Source organism: Pseudorasbora parva, chromosome 5 (genome assembly GCF_024679245.1).
Source record: "Pseudorasbora parva isolate DD20220531a chromosome 5, ASM2467924v1, whole genome shotgun sequence".
Taxonomy (NCBI): Eukaryota; Metazoa; Chordata; class Actinopteri; order Cypriniformes; family Gobionidae; genus Pseudorasbora; species Pseudorasbora parva.
Window position 1 is genome coordinate 17,180,764 of NC_090176.1, and position 25,785 is coordinate 17,206,548.

The window sequence follows — 25,785 nt, forward strand, 5'->3', positions numbered from 1 at the left end:
CAGCATTAGAATATTACTATTTAATAATTTTTTAATCGACACGTCATCCTCAATAAACCCTTCTCCGGTGTTGCTGCCTCGATCTTTCGATTATTCAGATCCAATAAGACTTCTGACCTGTAAGGTTGGCAGAATAATAATCATACACATACACTGTGTGTTAATAGGCCAGAGGAGAACTGGCACCCCGACTGAGTCTGGTTTCTCCCAAGGTTTATTTTTCTCCATCATGCCCTGATGGAGTTTTGGTTCCTTGACACTGTCGCCTTTAGCTTGGCTTGCTCAGTTGGGGACACTAAAATTTAAGCTAAATATCCAAATAAATTGAATTACTAAACTAAATCAGTGATAACTATATCACTGATCTGCCCACATTGTCACTATATGATAATTGAAATGAAATGGATGACATCACCGTTTTCTCCAGAGCAGCTGTGCCATATAATTTTCTGTTGCATTATTTTCATGCTAACACTGTGAAGCTGCTTTGAAACAATCGTCATTGTAAAAAGCGCTATATAAATATAGTTGACTTGACTTGACATGACTATACAAATTAAATCCGCCTCCACTCACACACACCAGCTCAGAGATCCACTCAGACAACTTTACTGTAGTAAACGCTGTACGCGCCAGACACATAAGGATAATTAATATGATTAGCCTTTTTCTTGACCACGTTATCAAACAGCTAATAATGTGTTGCTAATGTTGCACAAACCATGTTCCCATTCGCCATCTCAGTCTGCCTTCTTTAAATCAGCATCCTTCTTTCCAATCTTTCTAATCAGTGACCTTATCCTTATGCCTTTTCCCAGCCAAACCTTGGCAATGACAGCCAGCTAATAATTGTTTCCCAGCCAGTTTCTTTTCTTTGGCCCAGACAATGAGTGGAGCTACATTTGAAAGTGTGAATGTATGTACACCAATCAGGCATAACATTATGACCAACTGGAGGTGACGTAAATAATACTGATTATAATGATAATAAATAATAATAATAATAATACATTTTATTTATAATGCACTTTATATTAAACAAAATATCAAAGTGCATACTGATTATCTCTTCATCACAGCACTTGTTAGTAGGTGGGCTATATTAGGCAGCAAGTGAACATTTTGTCCTCAAAGTTGATGTGTTAGAAGCAGGAAAAATGCGCAAGTGTAAGGATTTGAGCGAGTTTGACAAGAGACAAATTTTGATGGCTAGATGACATTTCCAACAAACTACAGTTCTTGTGGGGTGTTCTCGATCTGGTCAGTATTTATCAAAAGTGGTCCAAGGAAGGAACAGTGGTGAAACGGCGACTGGGTCATTGGCGGCTAAGGCTTATTGATGCACGTGAGAGTGAAGGCTGGCCCGTGTGGACCTATCAAACAATCAAATGATCAAATTGCTCAAAAAGTTAATGCTGGTTCTGATAGAAAGGTGTCAGAATACACAGTGCATCGCAGTTTGTTGAGTATGGGGCTGCATAGATAGACATAGACCAGTCAGGGTGCCCATGCTGACCCCTGTCCACCACCGAAAGCACCAGCAGTGCCATCATAACTGGACATCAGCATAACATCAGCAATGGAAGAAGGTAGCCAGGTCTGATGAATCACGTTTTCTTTTACATTCTTTGGATGGCCGGGTGCGTGTGTGCCACTTACCAGGGGAACACATGGCACCAGGATGCACTATGGGAAGAAGGTGGATCCAGTGTGATGCTTTGGGCAATGTTTTAATGGGAAACCTTGGATCCTGCCATCCATGTGGATATTACTTTGACACGTACCAACTACCTTAGCATTGTTGCAAACCATGTACATCCTTTTATGGAAACATTTTTCCCTGGTGGTAAGAATAAGCTTTTTAGCAGAATAATCTTTTTAGCAGAATAATGCGCCCTGCCACAAAGCAAAAATGGTTGAGGTGTTAAATTGGCCTCCAAATTCCCCAGTTCTCAATCCAATCAAGCATCTGTGGGATGTGCTGAACAAACAAATTCGACTCATGGTCGAACCAACACAGTATTAGGAGATAATGTTATGCCTGATCGGTTTATATATCAAATCTCACTCTGTATAATTATGACTAAGTGTCAAGCCTTGAGTAAGAAGTCATAGTTTCTCTGATAGAAGAGCAGGTGAGAATGACAGGAATATATTTATAGTATTTACTGTTTGTTGCAGAATGCTTCATTCATTGTACATATTGTACAATGAAGAAAACACAGCTATATCAAATTGTGAAATACATCATACACCATTGTTTGGCCATGATTATGGATATGGATTATTTTCTCATCTCTCAGATAAAGAGGAGCTTTTCCAGAATGTTCTGACCCAGGTGGCAGAGCAGTTCTCCAGGTATTATCCCCATCTCTGCTATTGTATTTTATATTACATTTCTCAGCTAATTCATGATGACCTTCATTTGATTGAATTTTGAATCGTTTTGTTATTTCAAGGATAAATGATCTTTGTACATTTCTCTCCATCTACACCGGTCTGCCTCGCTGTTCTCCCCAAGGGCATTTAAAATCAACGAACTGAAGACTGAGGTGACGAATCGCCTAGCCATGCTGGAGAAGAGAGTGGAGTGTGAGTTTTAAACTGTTTTCACCCAATATGTTGTCCAGTGTTTTGCTAATGGACAGAGGGCATGCTAAAATGAAAGGGCTGAACTTGACAAAGAAGACACGATAAAATCTGCTCACAGTCAGTCTGTAGTGCTTTTCAACAACAGCAGTGCATTATAATGTTATAATGTTCTGGTGTACCCAATGCAGATATGAGGAAGTAGATATGCTTTAAGTTCGATTTATATAAGAAGCCTTCTAGACCATAACTGATTTATAACTCAAATAGCCAAAGATGGCTATTTATTGTGCACTATACCCTATAGATGTAACACTGGAGCAGATGATGCTGTAGTTGACACAGTTCACTATCTATGCCATGAACTTGTCTTTAACAGATCAGATGTTTTTGCCACATTATTGCCATTGTTGTTAAAGTCAAACAGAATCCAGAACACTCCAAACACTGCATCCAAAACCACATACTTGTAGGTGGATTGAAACTTACTTCACAATTGTTTAAAAAGTATGTTCTGTGTGTATTATAAATGAAATTCGGACGTACTATGTGTGACTTAAGGCTTGAGTTTGGTCACTTCACTGCCAATCGCGAATCCATTCAAATTTGTCCATACAAATCTTGCCAGAAGTAAGTAATCCGGGAAATGTTCGCCTACTGTTTTATTAATACTACGTCTTCTGACATACTACTCGTATAATTAAACAAAATCGTAAATAAATCATACTAACATACGAAGAAGTATGCATATTCGGACACAGGAATTGGGTGCATCACACAAAAACATGTCCAGGTCACACACACACACACACACACACACACACACACACACACACACACACACACACACACACAGACACACACACATACACACACACACACACACACACACAGTAAAAATACTGTAGATATTAACGGTACATATTTTATTTTACATTTTATGCTGCCAGTGCTTTTGTTTGGTTGTTTTACTGTTAGCAATGTGCCTAATTGTCATGGAAATATTGTTGTTATTCAAAAAAGGCCTCCATTCCTTATGCAAAATATGATTTATTTATTTATTTATTAACTATTTTGTTGTTGTTGTTGAATTGTGACTAGGGTTGTAATTGTATTATTATTCATGGTGTGATAATCATGTCAGAAAATATCCTGGTTTTACGGTTTCACTGTATATGGTATTAAACAATAAATTATTATCACTATTATTATCATAAGTTAAAATTTTAAAATGAATGAAAACTGAAGAAATTATTTATGGCTAAGATTAACACCTTATTTTAATCATTCATAATTTATAAACATTTTTAAGACTAATGATAGTCCTATGATATGTATTTTATGCAGATTTTTTAAATATTTTTATGCTTTAAATAGATGATGAATTGAGAAATCAACTTTCCCTTGAGCCTTTGATATATAAAAGGTCATGGTAATATAAGAATATCCTGTAAGTTTTAGAGCTGAAAACTTCATTGTTAGTAGCTTTTATAGACACCAGGCCCAGAAAACGAGGCTCTCAAATCAATGACGTATTAGAAGGGGAAACGCCGCCTCTACAGATAGATGTGTACGCTGCTTCTGTAGCCTAAACGAGGAATAAACATGCCGAAGATAGCAAGATAATTGTTTGTAGACAAGACACATGTCCACACTGGATTTGTAGACATATTGAGATTAAAACACAATGCTGTGCCTTCTATATTGAATCCGACAGGAAAGGTGCAGCACACTTATGTGTTTTTTAATTATATATTTGCTAGTATTGCATTGTTACAGATCGTATTGATCTTATTTGTTGTCTTATATTCAGGGTCTAGACTTTCACATGTTAATAATACACCTGCAACAATAGGGAGTGTCAAAACGTGTAAAACAAGTGACTGATAAACGCAGTAGTGATTCATTAAGATAGATTCATTAAGCCGCCAAGAAATACAATGTGTGCAAAGCGGTCGTCTTCAGTTCATTCTTATGGAAGTTTAGCTTCACGGCACGCACATGCACGAGCATGAGGCTCAACTTCTGTAGCAATGAACTGAAGACATTCGCTCTGCCCTGCACACTCCTCGACAATGGACACACACCTTAAGAATGATGCTGCATAATAGATAAGCATTACGCTGCAGAACAAGTTGCTCAGCACTTGTAACAGCCCAGCTCTCACTTTATTTTATTTTTTCTTGTCTGACATTTGATTAAATAGTAATTAGTGCACTTTTTCAAAATATTATTATAATAATATTATTTACTAGATATACACTAACTTTTGTCTTCCAAGTGCATGTCACGTGACTTGGCCGATCGCTCAAGCTGCATTGGTGGAAGGACAAAGAGAGCCAGTTTTGTTGATGTCAGGTTGACTAAATACTACCTTGGATTGCCAGCAACATCGTCATTTTCGTTGCCTGTTAAAAAAATCTCTCACGTCAGAAAATCGTTTTCCTGTCCTGTCAGCCATTAAACTGTGCTCGTAGCGCACACTCTTCAATTATCACTTCATAAAGCACAAAAAAACTATTTTAATAGTAACTATTTAATATTATAATACTAAAGCAACATTATGTCAGTTTGTAAGTCATGAAATAAAAGCAAAGTACCTATAAATCACGTAACTGGTTCGACTTTTGTTAGCTGGCAGGTTTTCTGTCCATCAGGAGCAGTTTTCCTCTTTTTTTAAGAGTTTGTGTTGGTATTGTGTATTCACCATGATAACTGTTGTTTTCATAACCCCAAAATGCAACTTTATTTTTACTTTGTTATTTTCTATATTTTTAAAGCAGCACTTGGCAACTTTTGCTCTCGGGGTCCCCCTACAGTTTGGAAAAAATAATGTCCTCAACTACTGTCGTAAGATCTGTCATCCTACAACAGGGGATGCCATCGCGCGTGCATTTGTTGACATGACAACCCCGATAGCCCTGAACTAGTGATGCGTCGGTCGTCTCATAACCCGCGGACCCCGTTTGTCTATTTAATGGTCGCGGGTGCGGGGCGGGTTGTAAAAATATATACAGTGGTGCGGGGCGGGCCAAATAACGTCATAAAAGCGTCCCGCGGGTCGGTGCAGCACTAACAGTTCCCCTGAACACTGCAGGAGGAGTTCACATGCAGGTGTTCTTCTGGCGTCGCGTGTGAAATGTCTTCATCTAAGGTAAAGTTACAGTCAGTGGCATGTTTCAGCATGTCATATGAATATAATTTCATGGGTTTTATTTTTTTCAAACGCCAAATAATCACGATGCTCACATTTACAAGCCAGCGTCATTATAGTAGTCTATTGGTTACCGTTTTACAGAATCTATATGATACTTCAGTTCAATGTTTGAGTGGTAGGTAATCACCACAACAAGCATGACAGCATCGGTCGGGCACGCCTCCTTCAGCTCACGCCGACGAGCAAACGCTGGTCCAATGTTGATCCTCGTCCTGCCTTTAATCCCATCACTTTTTCGTTTCCTCTTATTGCTTTCCTCCAACAAAACCTTTTCTTTTTTATTTGTCTGTGCTGCTTCGGACATGACTATATTATCCGACGAACAAAGTTGGGCTCGCACGTCCGAATGTAAGGAAGTGTGGGTGTTGGTGGAAGTGACGTATGTGCCTTAAAGCAGTCGAATTTTGTAGTTCTTTTTGTTCTCGGGTTACTACCCGAAACCCGAAGTTTAAAAGTACGATTAAAAACGATACAGACCCCATCAGGCTATGGCAGACGTGTCATTCAACCTATTGTAAGTCGATGTATCATCACAAGAGTCTTGAAAATATATTATGAAGGTTGAAAAGTTACCTAGTGCTGCTTTAAATTAGTGGGGTGGCTACTTTATAGTAATAACAAAAACTGCTATTTAATAGCTTTACCATTATAGGCCTATTTATTCATCAGTATAAGTCATATTCATACAATTTGTGTATTTGTTAAGTAAGCTAAAGTGGGACATTACTTGTGTGTGTCATACATTTTTATTAAATAATAATACTTTTTTTTTTTATTAAACATTATGGGAAATGGTAAAATGAGCAGATTATTTCATTTTAGTTCACTCAGGTACGCTATATGCTCTAAAGAAAACATTTTTAATGTTAGAAATGTATAAAGTTAATAAGTTAGTGAAAAGTGATAAGTCAAAAGTGAGTCTAGTGTTATTATTGCTGGTGCCCTGCCATGAACCCTTACTCCAGCAAACAGAACGAACCGAACCGTGGCTCCAAAACTGGATATGAACCAAATGTATACATTGATGTATCGTTATATGGCTACATTTTACTAACATTTACCATATTTTCAATATAAATTAAACCTAAAATATGAAAAATATGCCAAATGAAAATTATCTTCATGTCATTTTCATGTCAAAAATTCATGTCATGTCATTTTCATGTCATTTTCATGTCAAAAAGCTTTTCCAAAAGGTCCCTCTTAAAAAAAAAAAAAAAAAAAAAAAAAGGTTGTATCTGGAACAATACGGTAATTTATGTTTTTAAAACTTAATCAATTTTTATGTTTTTTTCTTCTTTTTTTCAATTTTGGTTTCAAATAAGACGAAGCAGGTTAGCAGTGGAGTGCAAGTGCCTAAAATTTCATGGTGCCTTAAACCCAGGGTTGAACTGAAACTTAAACTGACTTTTAAACATACCTGGCTAGCCACCTAAACTAACTGAATGGTATAGGCCTCTGGACATGTTCTTCACAAGTTTAATGAGATCCACCTCTTGGACTTCCTGTTGATGTGTTTTGTGCCTCTAACTCATCTGAAGTTTTCATTACACTACACTTGGCAAACTCTTTTCATCTTGGGATGAAGTGTCTCGGTGAATGCTAACACTGCTGTATTTATATTATGGGATCTCTCCAGCTCATAGCTTACCTATTACTCATAGTTTACCTATTACACTATCCACTCATCTACTTAGTTCTGTGTATTCACTTTCATATGAATCTATGTGGACAATATTAATTACTTTACATTATTTGGTGTAGATTTAATTTTATATTTTTGAAATCAACCGAAAGGGCACATTATTATAAGCAATTAATAATAATCGTGTGCACGCCTCTCCACGTGTCGTGTACAAGGTACTTCTAGTCTTTTGGACTGTGTTTGGAAAGGAAAGTTATTCATTAGCCTTTCACACTGTATATTTTAGAAGGCATTGTACCCAGCTGAAGTGCAGCGAGCAGGGTGCTGCTGTTTACCAACAGAACCGGTAAATTAACATAACAAACCAGTTCACAGTTTGATGTTTCTTTGCTCCTTTTGTTCCTATAAGAACACTAAGGTGCAAGGATTCTCATAAACAGAAGGATTTTTAAAAAATTGCTTGACTTGATTGTTGTATTGATTTTATGATGACATCCGTGTTAATAGACAGTATACTAACCTTCCAGCATAATTACTCCAGTCTTCAGTTACCATTTTCATTATCCTTGAGAAATCCTATGCTGATTTAGTGCATACGAAACATTTATTGTCCATATCAAAGTTGAAAACAGTTGTGCTGCTTATTATTTCTGTGGAAACCATTGTATTTTTACAGGATTTTCTGAAAAATCGAAAGAAAACAACAACAACAGTATTTATATAACATTATAAATGTCTTTACTGTCCCTTCAATTTAATGCATCCCTTTTCATTAAATTCCTAATTGTTTTCTAATTACAAGTGGCAGTAACATCCAGCAACATTAAGCAAACATATTCCGTCATCATGTCATGAGTACAAATTTGGTTAAACATTTGCATGTCTCTATGAATTTCTTTAGAAAGCGGAGGTTTTTTCCGTAATTGTCCTTCCTTTATTTGCTATCAGATGTTATATTGTGCTGGCTGTGCTAGATTTCACATCTACTTAGGACATTTTTAAAAGTGAAGGAGCTAGTGTGCAACTAGTACCGTTGAACTGAATCGCAACATTGCTGATTGTTTTCTAACACTACCACTGGTTGGTAAAATGGCTACAAACTCACGCCATTGGTTAGGCTGATGTTGCTGTGTTGAGCTGAATGGGATGTAGGATCAATCAAACAGTGCTGTTTCAAGAATGCAGTGTTAACATTTTTACAAATACCGTTCTAAGAGCTGTCTCTGTAAGTTATGCTGGAATAGGATAAGGTACTTCAACATTGAAAAAATGTTACATTTACATTTGGCAGGTATAGATATATGTTACATCCGTTCTTGCTCATGGCATTGGTGTTGCTAGTGACATGTTTTTGTAGGCTAACCCGCATGTTAGCATCACACTGGTTCACTTGACAAAAAATGGCTGATGACGTTTAATATCCTTGACAACCTCTTCCAGCAAGCAATAGCCGTCATTTCACCTTCTTGGTTAACTATAGACCCAATATAATCCGGCTATGAGTAACCCACTTAGATCCTTGAATTTGGTTTCATGTCGTTTTTGCCAAAATAACTTGCGAGCTGTATGATATTCTATCATGTAAGCAAAGTCAACAGTGATTACAAGGTGTTTGGTGTCATTTCTTTGACATGTTCATGTTCTAGATGACTAGTATATTATTGGACTATGGTTAGATGTTTAAATGATTTTCACTGACAGCCCAAATTTTACCTTGTTTTAGCCTAGACATCCGTGTTTGGACGGCCATTAGACTCTTTTAAAAGCAAAATTGCTTGCTGGGCTGTAGCTCCATTTAACCACGTGTTAGAAACCACCTTTTTCAAGATACGTAAAAGCGTTAAAAACAATCACAAGAGGGTGTCAATAGTGTATTTGTGTCGTAGAAAAAATATTGTGAAAATATCTTGAACTTCACCACTTCACCACTGACCTTATTTCAGGCATTTAGCCAGAAACCTATTGACCTCAGGACGGTAGAGCCGCAATTAAGTGCTAAACTAAATCATTTCCGGGTTTTGGCCTCTAACAATACGTCATCCCTCACCACTCTATCAGGGAATCTGTACCTACGTTGAACAATGATTCAAAACAAAAGAGTCAGTTCGGTGGCCACCCAATGCATCATCTTTGACAGTGACAATATTTGCGTGCTAGTTGTTTCAGTAATGATGCCAGAGACCAGGATTCATTCCATTGCAGCACAGCTGTGTCCATAGAAATCCAAATACAGCCATGATGTAATGAGTCACCAAGGCGATGGACCCTGACCTCTTCATCAGTTTGAACACTTCACCAGCCTCATGTAATTTGAGGTGATTTATTACTGTGCGCTCTCTATAAACAGAATAGTAGCAGGAAGTCCAGACATTATATTATGAGCATGATTACACTAATTCAGTTATACAATGTGAGTCCAGAGGTCTTGCATCTAATCAAACTATGCAGTGATTTTTCAGCAAATCATCTGTTATTTGGTTGAAGCAACCAAATTAGACAGATGCCGACATAGAAATGTTGTGTGACACTCATTCTCAAACCAAGGTTTTGAGGAGTAAATTAAAACAGCTGTTATATAGATGGTAAAGGTGAACTGCTTGTACTTTAGACCAGTAGCATTTTTTTTGGACAATGGAGGGAAACGTGCCAGACAGTGACAGTTGTCAAATGTTCTTTTTGTAGCTCAGCGGTGTGTGTATGTGTATGAAAACCTCTGGTGTGGCTCATGGCCATGTTCACTAGCTCATTTTCATACTTTCTTCCTGTTGGGCTCACTTTAAATATGTAAAGGCATCATTTATGTGTCATAATCCTATGCATTATGTGTCCTTCAGTGGAGGGAATGAAGGTGGTGGAGATCGAGAAATGTCGCAGTGACATCAAGAAGCTGCGGGAGGAGATGGCCTCCAGGAACAACAGGTCAGTGACCTTATTGCTTTTTCTGGAGATGAAACACGGAAGGCTATTTCTGAACTAAACTGAAATGCTTGGATTAAACGGAAATATTAGTATATTAGTAGTGCTTTGTTCCCATTTTAACTGTAGTGTGTAATTCGATAATTCATCTATACAAATTTGTAACTTCAAATATATTTAATAAAATATAATAATATACAAGTTTTAATATAAATGACTTTAAAGTATATTTTAGTCAGTACTTTAAGCAGTACATTTAGAAATTCACTTCAAAAATATATTTCAGATGAATACAATCTGAGTTATATTAAAGCTACACCATATAACTTTTTTAGTTTATTCTTAGCTAAAAACACTTAGTTCTTTCAAAAATATATGTGCTCATTAATGTATATTTACTTCTTTCAAGTAATAAAGTATTCTCGTAAGTTTATAATATGATATTGAAAATACATACGGGTGAGGGGTTCGAATGCTGGTCGCCATGTTGCTCCTCCATCTTGAAAGTACATTAGCCAAAGAGGGACATACCCGTAAATTCAAGCTTCGCCTTTTGCGTTTTAACACTCGATGGCACCGTGTCGAATGTGAAGAGGGGGATTGCCATGTTAATCTTGCACTAAATCTACCACCGTAAATCAGAATTGAGAGGAACAGAAACTATTATTCACTGGATGGTCATATACCTTTTCACCGCTAGATGGGGGAAAATATCACATAGTGTAGCTTTAAAAATGTCCTGGCGCTTCCAAGCTTTATAATGGCAGTAAATGTTGCTCTGTTTTTGTATATCCATCAAAAAATGGCTCCACACGCATCCAGGGGGTTAATAAAGGCCTTCTGTCGCCTTTCACTGAACACCAGTTACGCTCGTCTGACATAGAGTAAGCATTTTGAACTGCAAGAGGGGTGTTCTGGAAGAAGAATGTCATATACACCTAGGATGGCTTGAGGGGGAGAAAATCATGGGCTAATTTTTATTTTTGGGTGAACTAACCCTTTAAACCCTATTTTAAAGACAAGTGCAACTACATATAAAGTTACTACATATAAGTACTTCCTACATCTGTAATCTGATGTTCTGATTTGATTGAGACTACATTAAATCAGGTGGAGGTTGGAAGGGTGGACGTAAAAAGTAAGAGCTGTTTGGTGATATCCGCAAAACATGAAAATAAGGCCAGGAACAAGCATTAAACATTTTAGTCAGTTTTGATTTTATTGTTAAAGTGGACAAAATTAATCTAAATTGTTTTGAATGTGCAACAGCACTGCTAAGATCAGTTTCTTGACTTTTAATGAAGATAATTTTGTGTCTGCGTCTTGTGTCTTGTATCTGCGACTTTCAGTTTTATTTGCGGTAGTTTGTGTGTGTTGGCTTGATGAAGAGATACTCGTCTGTGGCGATGCGTGCTGCAGTAGCGCTGTCATATCTGGCAATAACATAATAACATATTGTATAGCCCATAACACACTCTCACACGTTTATTTTTTATCATTGTTGGGAGGAGTAAAATGTACATATGTGGCTTTATCAATCAGATGCATTTTTTTAGACCTGTTCTGTTTCATCAGGAATGTTATCCTTAAGGTTACTACCCCTGAAGTAGTTTAAATGATAGGATTTAAATCCGTCTCAAATGCGTCTCTGATGGCATTTACACCTTGTCTTTTCATGATCGGATAGCTATTTTTTTAAAACTTTTAGTTTTTAAAACTTTTAGTAAGAATGTTATCCTTAAAGGGTTATTTCACCCAAAAATGAAATTTATGTCATTAATAACTCACCCTAATGTCGTTCCTCACCCGTAAGACAGTAGTCATCTTCTGAACACAGTATAAGATATTTTAGGCACACTATACTATACTGCCCATGTCCAGAAAGGGAATAAAAACATCATCAAAGTATTCCGTGTGTGACTACAAAAACTACGACTTTATTCAGCATTGTCTTCTCTTCCCATTTTGTTTCAATCCTCTAATAAAGATTCAAATGGTAATGAATCAGCGTATTGATTCATGATTTGGATTGCCAATGTCACGTGATTTCAGCAGTTTGACACGCGATCGAATCATAAACCAATCCACTGATTCATAACCGCTTGAATCTTTATTTGAGGATTGAAAACAAACGCGGAAGAGAAGACAATGCTGAATAAAGTCGTAGTTTTTGTTATTTTTGGACCAAAATGTATTTTCGATGCTTCAAGAGATTTTAACTAACTAACTGATGTCACATATGGACTACTTTGATGATGTTTTTATTCACTTTCTGGACATGGACAGTATAGTGTGCATACACTTGCATACGCTCTCAGACTAAATATTAAATATCTTAAACTGTGTTCCGAAGATAAATTTCATTTTTGGGTGAACTAACCCTTTAAGGTTATCTATGAGCTAGTGTGCTCCAAAACAATGACATTACAAATGTATGTATATCTAGCAGGCTATTCATAGCACTGTCGGTACTGCTAACTTTAATGAGAAGAGAATTAAGAAACATGCAGCCCAGGACTTGTCTTAGTCAGCTCTTGTTACTAACAGACAAAGTCAGGTCTATTCCCTTCTGTGTCTTAATGAGCTGACATGGCTCTCACATGCTCTCTTATTAGTGAAGGATCAGATTCTAGACGCATCAAAGATACCTGCATATTCTCAAGATGTTGACGTGGTTGTTAAAATTAAAAAACACAGCATGTTCTGGTCTAAAGCAACTAAGCCCCCGTCTGCCTTTTTAATTTTACAGCAGTTTCCTAGATGACAGCAAGAAATTAACTCCGCGCAGAGATGTGCCTTCATACCCAAAGGTAAAATGGCAGATGTGAGCTTGTGTTTGTAATTTTCCATTATTTGATATGCTTAGTGTGCTTAAATAAATTGATATAAGTCAGCATACATAGCACCATTAAAGGACAAGTTAAAAAAGTTTTGAAGGAATAGTTGACAAAAATAAAAAAATTATAAAAAAAAATTAAAAAATATATATATATTTTTTTATATATATATAGTCTTGTTCAAAATAATAGCAGTACAATGTGACTAACCAGAATAATCAAGGTTTTTAGTATATTTTTTATTGCTACGTGGCAAACAAGTTACCAGTAGGTTCAGTAGATTGTCAGAAAACAAACAAGACCCAGCATTCATGATATGCACGCTCTTAAGGCTGTGCAATTGGGCAATTAGTTGAAAGGGGTGTGTTCAAAAAAATAGCAGTGTCTACCTTTGACTGTACAAACTCAAAACTATTTTGTACAAACATTTTTTTTTTCTGGGATTTAGCAATCCTGTGAATCACTAAACTAATATTTAGTTGTATGACCACAGTTTTTTTAAACTGCTTGACATCTGTGTGGCATGGAGTCAACCAACTTGTGGCACCTCTCAGCTGTTATTCCACTCCATGATTCTTTAACAACATTCCACAATTCATTCACATTTCTTGGTTTTGCTTCAGAAACAGCATTTTTGATATCACCCCACAAGTTCTCAATTGGATTAAGGTCTGTAGATTGGGCTGGCCACTCCATAACATTAATTTTGTTGGTTTGGAACCAAGACTTTGCCCGTTTACTAGTGTGTTTTGGGTCATTGTCTTGTTGAAACAACCGTTTCAAGGGCATGTCCTCTTCAGCATAGGGCAACATGACCTCTTCAAGTATTTTAACATATGCAAACTGATCCATGATCCCTGGTATGCGATAAATAGGCCCAACACCATAGTAGGAGAAACATGCCCATATCATGATGCTTGCACCTCCATGCTTCACTGTCTTCACTGTGTACTGTGGCTTGAATTCAGAGTTTGGGGGTCGTCTCACAAACTGCCTGTGGCCCTTGGACCCAAAAAGAACAATTTTACTCTCATCAGTCCACAAAATGTTCCTCCATTTCTCTTTAGGCCAGTTGTGTTCTTTGGCAAATTGTAACCTCTTCTGCACATGCCTTTTTTTTAACAGAGGGACTTTGCGGGGGATTCTTGAAAATAGATTAGCTTCACACAGACGTCTTCTAACTGTCACAGTACTTACAGGTAACTCCAGACTGTCTTTGATCATCCTGGAGGTGATCATTGGCTGAGCCTTTGCCATTCTTGTTATTCTTCTATCCATTTTGATGGTTGTCTTCCATTTTCTTCCACGTCTCTCTGGTTTTGCTCTCCATTTTAAGGCATTGGAGATCATTTTAGCTGAACAGCCTATCATTTTTTGCACCTCTTTATAGGTTTTCCCCTCTCTAATCAACTTTTTAATCAAAGTACGCTGTTCTTCTGAACAATGTCTTGAACGACCCATTTTCCTCAGCTTTCAAATGCATGTTCAACAAGTGTTGGCTTCATCCTTAAATAGGGGCCACCTGATTCACACCTGTTTCTTCACAAAATTGATGACCTCAGTGATTGAATGCCACACTGCTATTTTTTTGAACACACCCCTTTCAACTAATTCAACTAATTGCCCAATTGCACAGCCTTAAGAGCGTGCATATCATGAATGCTGGGTCTCATTTGTTTTCTGAGAATCTACTGAACCTACTGGTAACTTGTTTGCCACGTAGCAATAAAAAAATATACGAAAAACCTTGATTATTCTGGTTAGTCACATTGTACTGCTATTATTTTGAACATATATATATATATATATATATATATATATATATATATATATATATATATATATATATATATTAATATATATATATATATACACATATATATATATATATATATATATATATATATATATATATATATATATATATATACATATATATATATATATATATATATATATATATATATATATATATATATATATATATATATATATATATATATATATTAGAGGTGGGCATAGATTGTTTTTTAGATTAATCTAGATTAAAATAGCTCATCTGAATTCTGTTGAAGGCTTTCAGAATGTGTGTGCTACCATCTCGCATACGTTGCACTAGGGGTGTAACGCTACAGATTTCGGTTTCGTTTCGGTTTGTATCACGGTTTTAGGTTCACAGTTTCATTAATGTTCTGTATTTACTATGTTCAGGGAAAAAAGGACTACTGTCAAATAAAAATAAAGAAAATAAGAACATATAATTTAAATACAAGCAGCAGCACAAATAAATACTATTGCGCAAAGATGCTAATAAAATAAACAATGCTTTTTTTAGGTTTTTCAGGTAGGTCTAACATTAGTTTTTAGGTAGAGAAAATGAATAAAGTAATCAAATGTAAAATAATTGCATGTTTCACTGTTTAAATAAAAGATTAATCCTTATTAAACTTACACAAACTATTCAATCAAGAGCAGTGAGTGATATATATATATATATATATATATATATATATATATATATATATATATATATATATATATATATATATATATATATATATATATATATTTAAAAATATTAAACAAAAATATATTCTTGTCCAGCAGTTCTAGTTCTAGTTTAGTTCTAGTTCTGCTAACCAAGGCCACAATTATTTGATCATAAATACAGTAATACTGTGAAATATGATTACAATTTAAGATATGTTTTCTATTTAAAATACATTTTAAAATGGGTAAAAAAGAAAAAATCATTATTGAAGTCATTAACAAATCTTATCCGCATTTACATAAAATGTTTTATGTAATTTTTATTGGGATATTACAGAGCCTGGCACATGACAAAAATATATATATCGTCGAGGGATCGAATTATTATATTGTGCTGTTGTATTAGTAAATTGTGGGACTGAATTGTTAATTCATGGCCCCATATAATTTTTTCTTTTTTTTCTGCATGTCGTATAAGGCTCCATTAGATATGGTAAAAAGGTTTGTCGAGATTTTATTTAAAAAAAGAGCATTTTTAATGACATGAATGAGTAAATAATGACAGAATTCATTCTTATTTTGGAGTAAAGTGAGTATGATAGTAATAGATGTGAATGCACTGTACACAATGGCCACAGCCAGGCGTTGGTAATCGGGGGTTAACTGGGAGCTCTGTCGCTTGCAGTACATGCTCTCCCAGCAAACCATAGATGCCCTCAGAAAACCCGCCTTCGACGTCTGGCTGTGGGAGTCCAACGAGGTAAGAGTCTAACACGCCACTGTTCTGTCTTTCTCCTCTTTTCGCTCCCCTTGTTTCCTCTCTTCTGCATCTGTTGCTTGTGTTTGTGGGGCCTGTGTAGTACCATCTCTCACAGGGGACAGTAGAAGCTTTGAGGCAGCCGCTCTTCGATGTGTGGCAATGGGAACCTAACGAGGTGAGGATCGGCCAAACGAAAGAGGCAGAATATCAAAACTCTACAGAAGTTGATGTACCAATGACGATGCACACGATGTATGATAGACACATGGTCAGAATGACTGACATGACTGACAAACGTGTGACAGCCACATTTGTTGCAATGCAGAAGAGGCTATCATCAATGTTTTGTGCTTTAAGATGCTGAGTTGTCTGGAGCATATGTACCATGACCTCGGGCTGGTAAAGGACTTTAATATTAACCCCATCACGCTGAAAAGATGGCTGGTAAGAAAACATACTCTTAGATAATTATTAAATTATTATTATTTGTTTTTTATTATAACTTTTTATTTGACTTTTTCCAAAGAAAATGTGATTTGTGGGTCATTGTGCCAAGTCAAAAGAGGTTCTTCAATAAAAATTTTTTTGCCAATTTTATCTGCCTTTTCAGATGCTGTGTAGTAATAGTATGGTCAAGATAAACCTGGAAAAGTTATGGAATTTTAAAATTAATTTAAAGGCCTGGAAAAGGTTTGGAAAAAAACCCGAATATTTTGAAATGTCATGGAAATTTGTTTCAAAATTTTCCTATAATAGAATATACAATGATCAGGCATAACATTATGATTCCTAATATTCTATTTCCTTACTAATATTTTGTTGGTCCCCCTTTTGCTGCCAAAACAGCCCTGACCCATCGAGGCATGGAATCCATTAGACCCCTGAAGGTGTGCTGTGGTATCTGGCACCAAGATGTTAGCAGCGAATCCTTTAAGTCCTGTAAGTGGCAAGGTGGGGCCTCCATGGATTGGACTCGTTTGTTTAGCACATCCCAGATGCTCGATTGGTCTCAGTTCCGGGGTATTTGGAGGCCAAGTCAACACCTCAAACTCGTTTGTGCTCCTCAAACCATTCCTCAACTATTTTTGCTTTTTCGCAGGGCGCATTAACCTGCTGAAAGAGGCCACAGCCACTGGGGAATACCATTTTCTGGTGCCATGTGTTCCCCAGGTAAGCGAAACACACGCACCCGGCCATCCACGTGATGTAAAAAAAGGTGATTTATCAGACCAGGCCACCTTCTTCCATTGCTCCTTTGGCCAGTTCTGCTTTCGGCGGTGGACAGGGGTCAGCATGGGCACCCTGACTGGTCTGCGTCTATGCAGCCTCATCCGCAACAAACTGCGATTCACTGTGTATTCTATCAAAACCAACATTAACTTCTTAAGCAATTTGAGCTACAGTAGCTCATCTGTTTGATCAAACCACACGGGCCACCCTTCGCTCCCCATGTGCATCAATGAGCCTTGGCCACCCATGACCCTGTCGCCAGTTCACCACTGTACCTTCCATGGACCACTTTTAATAGATATTGACCACTGCATACCGGGAACACCCCACAAGAGCTGCAGTTTTGGAGATGCTTTGATCGAGGCGTCTAGCAATGACAATTTGGCCCTTGTCAAACTCACTCAAATTCTGAAACTTGCTCATCTTTCCTGCTTTTAACACATCAACTTTAAGGACAAAATTGTCACTTGCTGCCGTGATGAAGAGATACTCAGTTTTATTCACTTCACCTGTCAGTGGTCATAATGTTATGTCTGATCGGTGTATGTTTAAGTGATAATTGGTTAAAAAAAAAAAAACAATACTTAAAGTCCATTCAATCCATCAGTCCGTGGCATTCACATCAGATTTAGTTTTGCAGCGTTGAGCATTATAACCAATCACACATTTCTGTTGAGCTTATAAATGTGATGGCCAATCAGAAGCATTCAGATTATTCATCACTGAAACAAAGAGTTCAGTTCAGTGTGCGTGCTCTCTGACTGAATTCTGATTGAACTTGTGAATTGTACCATCATAAATAACAAAGTGCAGATTTCTAATTTAGTCATTATGATAAGATTGTGAAGTCATTAAAATAATTAAAAAACATTTAAATAATTCATAAATGGTTCTTGTTTTATCTGTGTCGCCAGAATAGGTAAATGTGAAGGTAAAAAAAAAATGCCCCTGAAAATCAATTACAAAGGGCTTCCTATTGGAAAAGTACATTTCTGACCCTGGGATGGGGCAACGTCTGAGACTGACAGTTACAGTTTGTACTTCTTCATAAAATAAACCTGATTATTTTGGGGGAATTCAAATAGGGATGTTATCGTGTTTATTGGTGGTTATCCAGTGACATTAATGGTAAATATGAGGTTTTAAAAGCCGTTTTTAAATCTTCTTAGTTACCAAATTTCGTTTTCCAAAAGTTTGTCTTTGGCAATGCCGCCTTGTACAGTTACTGTCAGTGTTGCAGGACAATTTGATTTACTCATTTCCCATTGAGGGAAACTGAGGGCTTAAATACAATGAGAGTAATTAACTGAGCAGAAACAGGTGCGTAGAAACAACCCAAACACAATGAAACTAAACTACAGGCCTCTAGGCAAGCTGTAATTCAATCAAATATAAATCAGTTCAAGTCAAATGTATATATTGTATACAGGGAGTGCAGAATTATTAGGCAAGTTGTATTTTTGAGGATTAATTTTATTATTGAACAACAACCATGTTCTCAATGAACACAGAAAAACTCATTAATATCAAAGCTGAATATTTTTGGAAGTTTTAGTTTTTAGTTTTAGCTATTTTAGGGGGATATCTGTGTGTGCAGGTGACTATTACAGTGCATAATTATTAGGCAACTTAACAAAAAACAAATTTATACCCATTTCAATTATTTATTTTTTACAAGTGAAACCAATATAACATCTCAACATTCACAAATATACATTTCTGACATTCAAAAACCAAACAAAAACAAATCAGTGACCAATATAGCCACCTTTCTTTGCAAGGGCACTCAAAAGCCTGCCATCCATGGATTCTGTCAGTGTTTTGATCTGTTCACCATCAACATTGCGTGCAGCAGCAACCACAGCCTCCCAGACACTGTTCAGAGAGGTGTACTGTTTTCCCTCCTTGTAAATCGCACATTTGATGATGGACCACAGGTTCTCAATGGGGTTCAGATCAGGTCAACACGGAGGCCATATAATTAGATTTTCTTCTTTTATACCCTTTCTTGCCAGCCACGCTGTGGAGTACTTGGACGCGTGTGATGGAGCATTGTCCTGCATGAAAATCATGTTTTTCTTGAAGGATGCAGACTTCTTCCTGTACCACTGCTTGAAGAAGGTGTCTTCCAGAAACTGGCAGTAGGACTGGGAGTTGAGCTTGACTCCATCCGCAACCCGAAAAGGCCCCACAAGCTCATCTTTGATGATACCAGCCCAAACCAGTACTCCACCTCCACTTTGCTGGCGTCTGAGTCGGACCGGAGCTCTCTGCCCTTTACCAATCCAGCCACGGGCCCATCCATCTGGCCCATCAAGACTCACTCTCATTTCATCAGTCCATAAAACCTTAGAAAAATCAGTCTTGAGATATTTCTTGGCCCAGTCTTGACGTTTCAGCTTGTGTGTCTTGTTCAGTGGTGGTCGACTTTCTGCCTTTCTTACCTTGGCCATGTCTCTGAGTATTGCACACCTTGTGCTTTTGGGCACTCCAGTGATGTTGCAGCACTGAAATATGGCCAAACTGGTGGCAAGTGGCATCTTGGCAGCTGCACGCTTGACTTTTCTCAGTTCACGGGCAGTTATTTTGCGCCTTGGTTTTTCCACACGCTTCTTGCGACCCTGTTGACTATTTTGAATGAAACGCTTGATTGTTCGATGATCACGCTTCAGAAGCTTGGCTATTTTAAGACTGCTGCATCCCTCTGCAATATATTTCACTATTTTTGACTTTTCTGAGCCTGTCAAGTCCTTCTTTTGACCCATTTTGCCAAAGGAAAGGAAGTTGCCTAATAATTATGCACACCTGATATAGGGTGTTGATGTCATTAGACCACACCCCTTCTCATTACAGAGATGCACATCACCTAATATGCTTAATTGGTAGTAGGCTTTCCAGCCTATACAGCTTGGAGTAAGACAACTTGCATAACGAGGATGATGTGGTCAAAATACTAATTTGCCTAATAATTCTGCACTCCCTTGTATGTATTTATTACACATTATTTCAAAGCAGCGTTTTAGTGATTGTACAGTGATTTTAGTGCTTTACAGAAAATTTGATCTTCTTCCGATAAAGTGTAATAATGAAAATAAAGTCCGCTTTTTCCACTTTCAGCTTTGCATCCATGACAATTACAGGAACAATCCTTTTCATAATTTCCGCCACTGCTTCTGCGTCACTCAGATGATGTACAGCATGATCTACCTCTGCAGCCTACAGGTACAGGCACTTTGTAATGTTGCATTATGTCTTACAATAGTATATATTTTTGTAGTAATTGTTTAATTATGTTTCAAATACATCTTTTATATGCTCTGCAGCCACCCGTTTCTTTTGCTCAGGAAAGTTCGAGCAGCAGAGGTAGATTAAAGAGAAGTGGGAGGTGAATGAAAGAGACTGAAAGATAGCAAAGTGATAAATGAGTGATGTATGGGGGTGTAAAAGCAATTCTGCTGCTATGAAGATGCTTTCAACCTCTCACTCTTCTCTCTGTGCTGCTGTTGCCATGGATGTGTATTAAGAGGCCATTGGATTAATTATCCAAGCTATTACAGGCTGAGCTATTAGAGGGCTGATTACTTACTCTAGTTTACCAGTGTAGGAGAGCTGAGATACATGGCCGAGGGATCACTGCCAGTCTAAGTCTGCTGTGGTTCTGTGCTTTTCAGGAAAAGTTCACACAAGTAGATATTCTTATTTTGATGACAGCAGCTGTGTGTCACGACCTGGATCATCCCGGATACAACAACACGTAAGAGCCTCAATCATTTATAACCATTGGAATTTATTACCCGTCGTAAAACATGTTTACCACCCTTTGAAATTAAGACTTTTCTTAAATGAGGATGCATAAAATTGATCAAAAGTGACGACATTCATAATATTATTACAAAAGATTTCTAGTCCAAATTAATGCTGTTCTTTTGAACTTTTCATTCATCAGAGAATCCTGAAAATTTCTGGTTTTCACTAAAATATTAAAGGGGTATTTCAGCGCTGGGAAGATGAATCTGCATTTAAACTGGGTCATTAATGTAGTAGAAATGTGAAATTACTTTACTCCCAAAGCCACCACTACTGAATCATAGTTCAGTTACAGAACAGACACTACAATTAAAAACTGAACGTGTCTGTTCAATATAATGTGATTTAGCCGCTGAGAAAGTGTCACAAACGCAGCAGGAGTTTTACACACATCGTGAATGAGCTCTGAGAGCTGAGGTAAACACGTCCACGCTCGCGACAGTAAGTTCTCAGCGCATGTTCAGTCTGGCGCGTTTCAGTTCTTGCCTTTGGAAGATTAACTTTCATAGGAATTAACTTAAGATAAAATACTCACTTTACTCCGCCGGCCACACCGTTTCCATGAATGCCCACATCTGCTAGCTGAGCTGTGAGTGAGACCCCATCCCCCATGTGCGAGTGCGGAAATAGCTCCCTCTGCTGGCTGTAGTCTTTAGCGTCTGGCCAAGCATTTTACAGATGACGCAAATTGATGATATTTGTTTCACCGGAGTAATTTTTCCAGAAATAAATTGCGTAAATCTCTCGTCTCAGGGGGATATGAGAGGGGGGAGCATGATCATTTGAATATACTCCAGTGTTTCTACTGTTACAAAGCCATATGCTAATCGCTGAAGTAACCCTTTAAGCAGCACAACTGTTTTCAACATTGATAATAATAATTAAAAAAATCTTGAGCAGCAAATCAGCATATTAAAATCTTTTTAAAATAATTTTTAAAATTAAAAATTAAAATATACACACAAATACACACAAAAAAAACACACAAATTATGTTAGATATTTTGTTGACTTGTGTACTTACATTATCTCCCAAGAATGTTTTAATCCCAAAAAATATGCATTTTTAACGCCTACCAATGACATCATACCATAGACCGTAAAAAAATATGGACGACTCGACATCATCCGTTTCCGCTTGCCATATTTGAAGCTTTCAGGCGGGGGTGTACGGCGCTGACATCTTGGGACCGAGTCTGCGCAGTAGCGATTTCGGGACCGGAGTTGCGCAGTAGAGCGCAGGAAGTAGAGCAGGAAGTACAGTTGCGATATCAAAAGCCCGCCCACACTCACGCAGATGCAGAACAATTAATTATGTTGGTGTGAAATAAACAGTTATGGAAATGTAGAAATTAAAGCTAAAGCACCAATCTGCTCCCAAAAATTCCGAAAAAATTCCGTTAGTGCCTCAGTGACAACTTCACTCAGAGAAGACATGACGTCACACCCCCCATTTTTAAAGCGTCAGATAACTAACTAAAACTAAACTTATTTTAAAAACGAACACTTGAAATGAAATCATCGTGATGATAACTGCCTTCAATGACATAAACTAACTTTGGGGAAAAAATATTTGAAGTGTAATTTTATTGTTTAGTTTGCCTCGCGTCCATTAGAAAACACAGAGGGGCGGCTATACTGGGACCGGTCACCGGGGGGCAATCGAGGCGGGAAAGCTTCAGTAAATTAGAGGGAGACTGCAGGCTTGCATCATACCCGCGTTACCCTTGATTTCCAGTTTTATTTTATAGAAATCATGAAAACACCAAAGACACTTTAATATATGTTTTATTAGACATGTGAGCAACTGTTTGGATACATTCATCAACAGAAAATGAATCATTGTTATCTAGCTCAACACAGTTAGTCTTATTGTTTAAATCTCGTTACCATGTTTTACCATAGCTAATTTTAATCTAGTTTACTGCAGTGTGAACAAGTGTCTCATAGTAGACACCGATCGAACGCACAGAGTAGCACTTTCAACACACCCAATTAATGTATTTAATATGATACATTTTCATATATAATCACAATATATAATTGATAATTTTGCCATTTGATAATATTTCACAATAGTACTGTTTTAATTGTATTTTTGATCAAATAAATGCAGCCTTGATGAGCATAAGACATCAATCAACAATCATACCAACCCCAAACGTTTGCACATATTTGTGTTGCTAGAATTGGGATAATTTAGGGATTTTTAATTTCAAATTAAAGGGGTACTGGGTAGTTCACCCTAATGTTACGACCTCTTTCTTTGGTCTAGGGTTGGAAGAGGTTACATTGAGATTATGATCAAATTTGGAATGATGGTGGTGGCATGTAATGCGAAAGAAGATTTATTATACATAAATGAAAACAAGTGTACTGTAAGGCCCGCTCAATCGGCCCAACGGAGGTTTGTGCGCATTCTGTCTTTTCAGCGTGGCAAAGTAATTCAATTCCAATTAGACCTTTATTTGACTCAGTTTTATCACAACCTCGAACTTCGGTTAGAATGCCCATTCATTATTGACAAATGTATATGATAATTTTAATTCATCTAGACATCTGTTTATGCAAATTAACTCTTTACTTTAATTGAACTTGTTCATTCAGTTCTAAGAATCACACAGGGTCCTCGTACCCGTCCTTTCTAAATGCGGGCCCACATTCACAAACTCGCCAGTCTTGGTGATTTAGATAAAGGTAATTGACAACACTCTTTAGAGGGTTGCTTTTATGCTCACTCACTCTAAAAGTATTGTATTTAGTCCCCATAGATTTGTTTACACTTGAAAAAAGTAACGTTATCTCTAGTCAGAGGTCATGACCACTACCTCAGATATAAGCCGACCAATACTTTCTCTAAAAGTAGTTTTGGTTTGGTCATGCCATGGTTTCCCATGTACCCATAGCTAGAGTAACTTTACATTAAACAGAGGTGAGGCTCTTTAAGTTGATCGGTCAACATTCTGTTACCCTAAATGGAAATTGCCTTTATTGGCCTTCACAGTCTAAGTACACTTGAACTAATGCCAAGCGTTAGGCGGAGCTCTAAAATCTCAGTTGCTCTACTCAAAACTGGACTTAAGTCCTTTACAAACCTGACACAGATTTGCGGTAACAATGGATACATTGCAATCTACTAAAGTCAATCATTTCAGAGTAAAGCCCTATTTGGACGGTAATTGTTTCTCCTGTGGACATCTGTAAAAATACATTTGCAAGCCACCTCAGTAATAAAACTCATGAATTCGGATGGTGATTTATTCATGGTGGAGGAGCGAGTTTAGTGATCCTGGCTCCACGTGGTCAGTCGAATGATCGTCTAATGTAAAAATGTCATATGTTTGGAACAAAAAGAATAAAATCATATTTAATTTAATAATAGGAAATTATAAATTATTTAGATCGCCTGTTAAAAAAATGTCATTTGAAAAATTTGTAAATGAGCGGAAATAAGTTAATACAATGCTGCAAATTGAACCTATATAATGTTAATTACTGCAGTAAAACCAGCTCATTTCAAATATGTACAGGTTTTTCTTCTCTTTCTCTTTTGAGCGGTCATGAAAGATTATTCTTGTAAATAACGCAGTTCTCATTTTCACGTACAGCGGCGTGTTGTTTAAATAGCAAATGCATTCGCGGCCATCTTGGCACCAATGGGAGTGCTGGTCTGAAAACGAGTTGTGTTCAGGCGTATTGTTGGTGACTTGTTATTTTGAGGCGACTGAAAACGACTGCGCCATTGACCATCAAAAACAGTCAATAATGCTGTTTTTTTAGTAATGTGCGCCTATAGGCGGGTGCACAACACAAAGGGATGCACACCAACACGCGTTTACACACAGGGATGCGCACCAGTACACAACATTTTTTAAAATATTAAAAATAAAAGGATTCCTCTCTGGAGAAGCGTTCAGTCTTTCCGCTCATAAATTCCCCCATGTAAACAGTGAATACGCCATGGTGCAAGTGCAACTGGCTTTTAAAGGGAATGGGAGATGAGACACTGATTGGTTTATTGCACATTGCGCCCAAAAAACATCCATAACTCATTAAGAGACTAGGTACAACTCTTTTGGACCATGCACCTGGTGTGCCGGCCGTTTTTTCTGTTGTTAAACTAGCAAAAGTGGATTTGGACCTGTGTCATATCATAATACACTCATATCATTAAACAGGGCCCATTGTGTTCCACATTTTTCTGCCACTTGGACAGAAAAAGCAAGTATAATTTGTGTTTGCATTTGGCACCTGTCGAGTGTTTTTGGACCTTGTACACAACACGATCTTCTCTC

General features: G+C 37.2%; 1 protein-coding gene across 2 annotated transcripts in view; it reads left to right on the plus strand.

Moving 5' to 3' along the window:
- The window catches only part of pde9aa (phosphodiesterase 9aa), a 40,326-nt gene that overhangs the window by 11,735 nt on the left and 2,806 nt on the right, over positions 1 to 25,785 (plus strand). Inside the window, exons 5-12 of one of the 2 annotated variants that reach the window (XM_067443376.1) lie at positions 2,304 to 2,358; positions 2,522 to 2,592; positions 10,286 to 10,370; positions 13,117 to 13,177; positions 16,380 to 16,454; positions 16,812 to 16,898; positions 20,802 to 20,906; positions 21,356 to 21,438. In XM_067443376.1, coding sequence (XP_067299477.1) covers positions 2,304 to 2,358; positions 2,522 to 2,592; positions 10,286 to 10,370; positions 13,117 to 13,177; positions 16,380 to 16,454; positions 16,812 to 16,898; positions 20,802 to 20,906; positions 21,356 to 21,438 — 622 coding nt within the window. Of the gene's footprint in view, positions 1 to 2,303; positions 2,359 to 2,521; positions 2,593 to 10,285; positions 10,371 to 13,116; positions 13,178 to 16,379; positions 16,455 to 16,554; positions 16,630 to 16,811; positions 16,899 to 20,801; positions 20,907 to 21,355; positions 21,439 to 25,785 lie in introns of both variants that reach the window. The other variant, XM_067443377.1, reaches the window with a different exon arrangement.